The 1,108-nt window shown below is 44.0% G+C and overlaps 1 protein-coding gene across 1 annotated transcript in view; it reads right to left on the reverse strand.

Moving 5' to 3' along the window:
* Window positions 1-1,108, reverse strand: part of CSUI_011426 (uncharacterized protein) — a gene marked incomplete at its 3' end in the record, with an annotated part of 3,448 nt that overhangs the window by 1,936 nt on the left and 404 nt on the right. Inside the window, exon 2 of the mRNA XM_068071524.1 lies at window positions 356-623. Within this exon, the coding sequence (XP_067916500.1) occupies window positions 356-623 (268 nt within the window). The remainder of the gene's footprint in view (window positions 1-355; window positions 624-1,108) is intronic.

Here is a 1,108-nt window from a genome sequence, read left to right on the forward strand (position 1 = left end):
TATATATATATATATGAATACATCCAACCCAAAGACCCCGTATTTCACGTGTCCTTATCCCCCGACTTCAACTCTATACATTGTGGTCGATGTCTATCTGTAGGGAGGTCTTACATGCCTAGGAGAGCTTGCATGCGAGATATCTATCACCTACCACCTAACTACTCTCCTATACATAGAACCCCCTTCTCATATACATTACAGCCCTAACGTATATATACAAGGAAGTATCATCTATACATCTTTCTCTCTACATATATAGTAGAATAGATAGAGAAACGTGTCTAGATCTTCATGTATGATGAATGACTGATCGAACTCTTCCCCATGAACTTTGGCATTCTATAAGACCGACCTTCTGCTTTTGGAGTTTATAAGGAGGAGTGTAATCCTTAAGATATTCGGTGCGTGAATCTGCGCCCCCCCCTCCAGCGCCAGCAGCACCCCCCCCGCCAACTTCCATGTGATACCGCATAACAAGATAATGAGGGACCTGACGAGGCAAGAGTTGCTTCTCGATACGCCAGGCATAGGCCCACACAAGGAGACTCCCCACTAAACAGGCGCACGAGAGTCCAGAGATCAAACCTGTCTCTTGACTCAAACGGAAACTGTATGTAGGCCTATAGAAGGAAACACAAAGAGGCGGGGAGCGGGGTCCATCAACACCCCTGTCTAAACACTTCACTTTTGCTTGTGAAAAAGCTGAAGTTAGATACATTAATGTGGAGGTGGTGGATGAGAGGAGAAAAAGAAAAAAAAGAAAAAGAAGAAAGAGACCTATGGGTTGTCATAGAGATACGTGCAGTCTAGAATGGTGGAAGGTGCGAAGTGACTAAAGGTGTTATGGACCCCCTGCGCAACTAGAAAGGAGATACGAGCAGCTGTATGTGTGTGAAGATGTGTATGAAGAGGTACACATATGAAGACCCAGATGTAGATCCATTGGACAGGTTTGCGTTCTATATGCAGGCAAAGAATCTCCAAGCACTAGACATAGTCGAATCCTCACGACGAAGTTGATGAACGTAACGAATCGCTTTGGTGACTCACGCTTATTTGCTAGTGCAGATAGGAGTACATGAAGATACATATATAGATATATACA

This window comes from Cystoisospora suis (genome assembly GCF_002600585.1).
Source record: "Cystoisospora suis strain Wien I chromosome Unknown contig_11665, whole genome shotgun sequence".
Classification (NCBI taxonomy): domain Eukaryota; phylum Apicomplexa; class Conoidasida; order Eucoccidiorida; family Sarcocystidae; genus Cystoisospora; species Cystoisospora suis.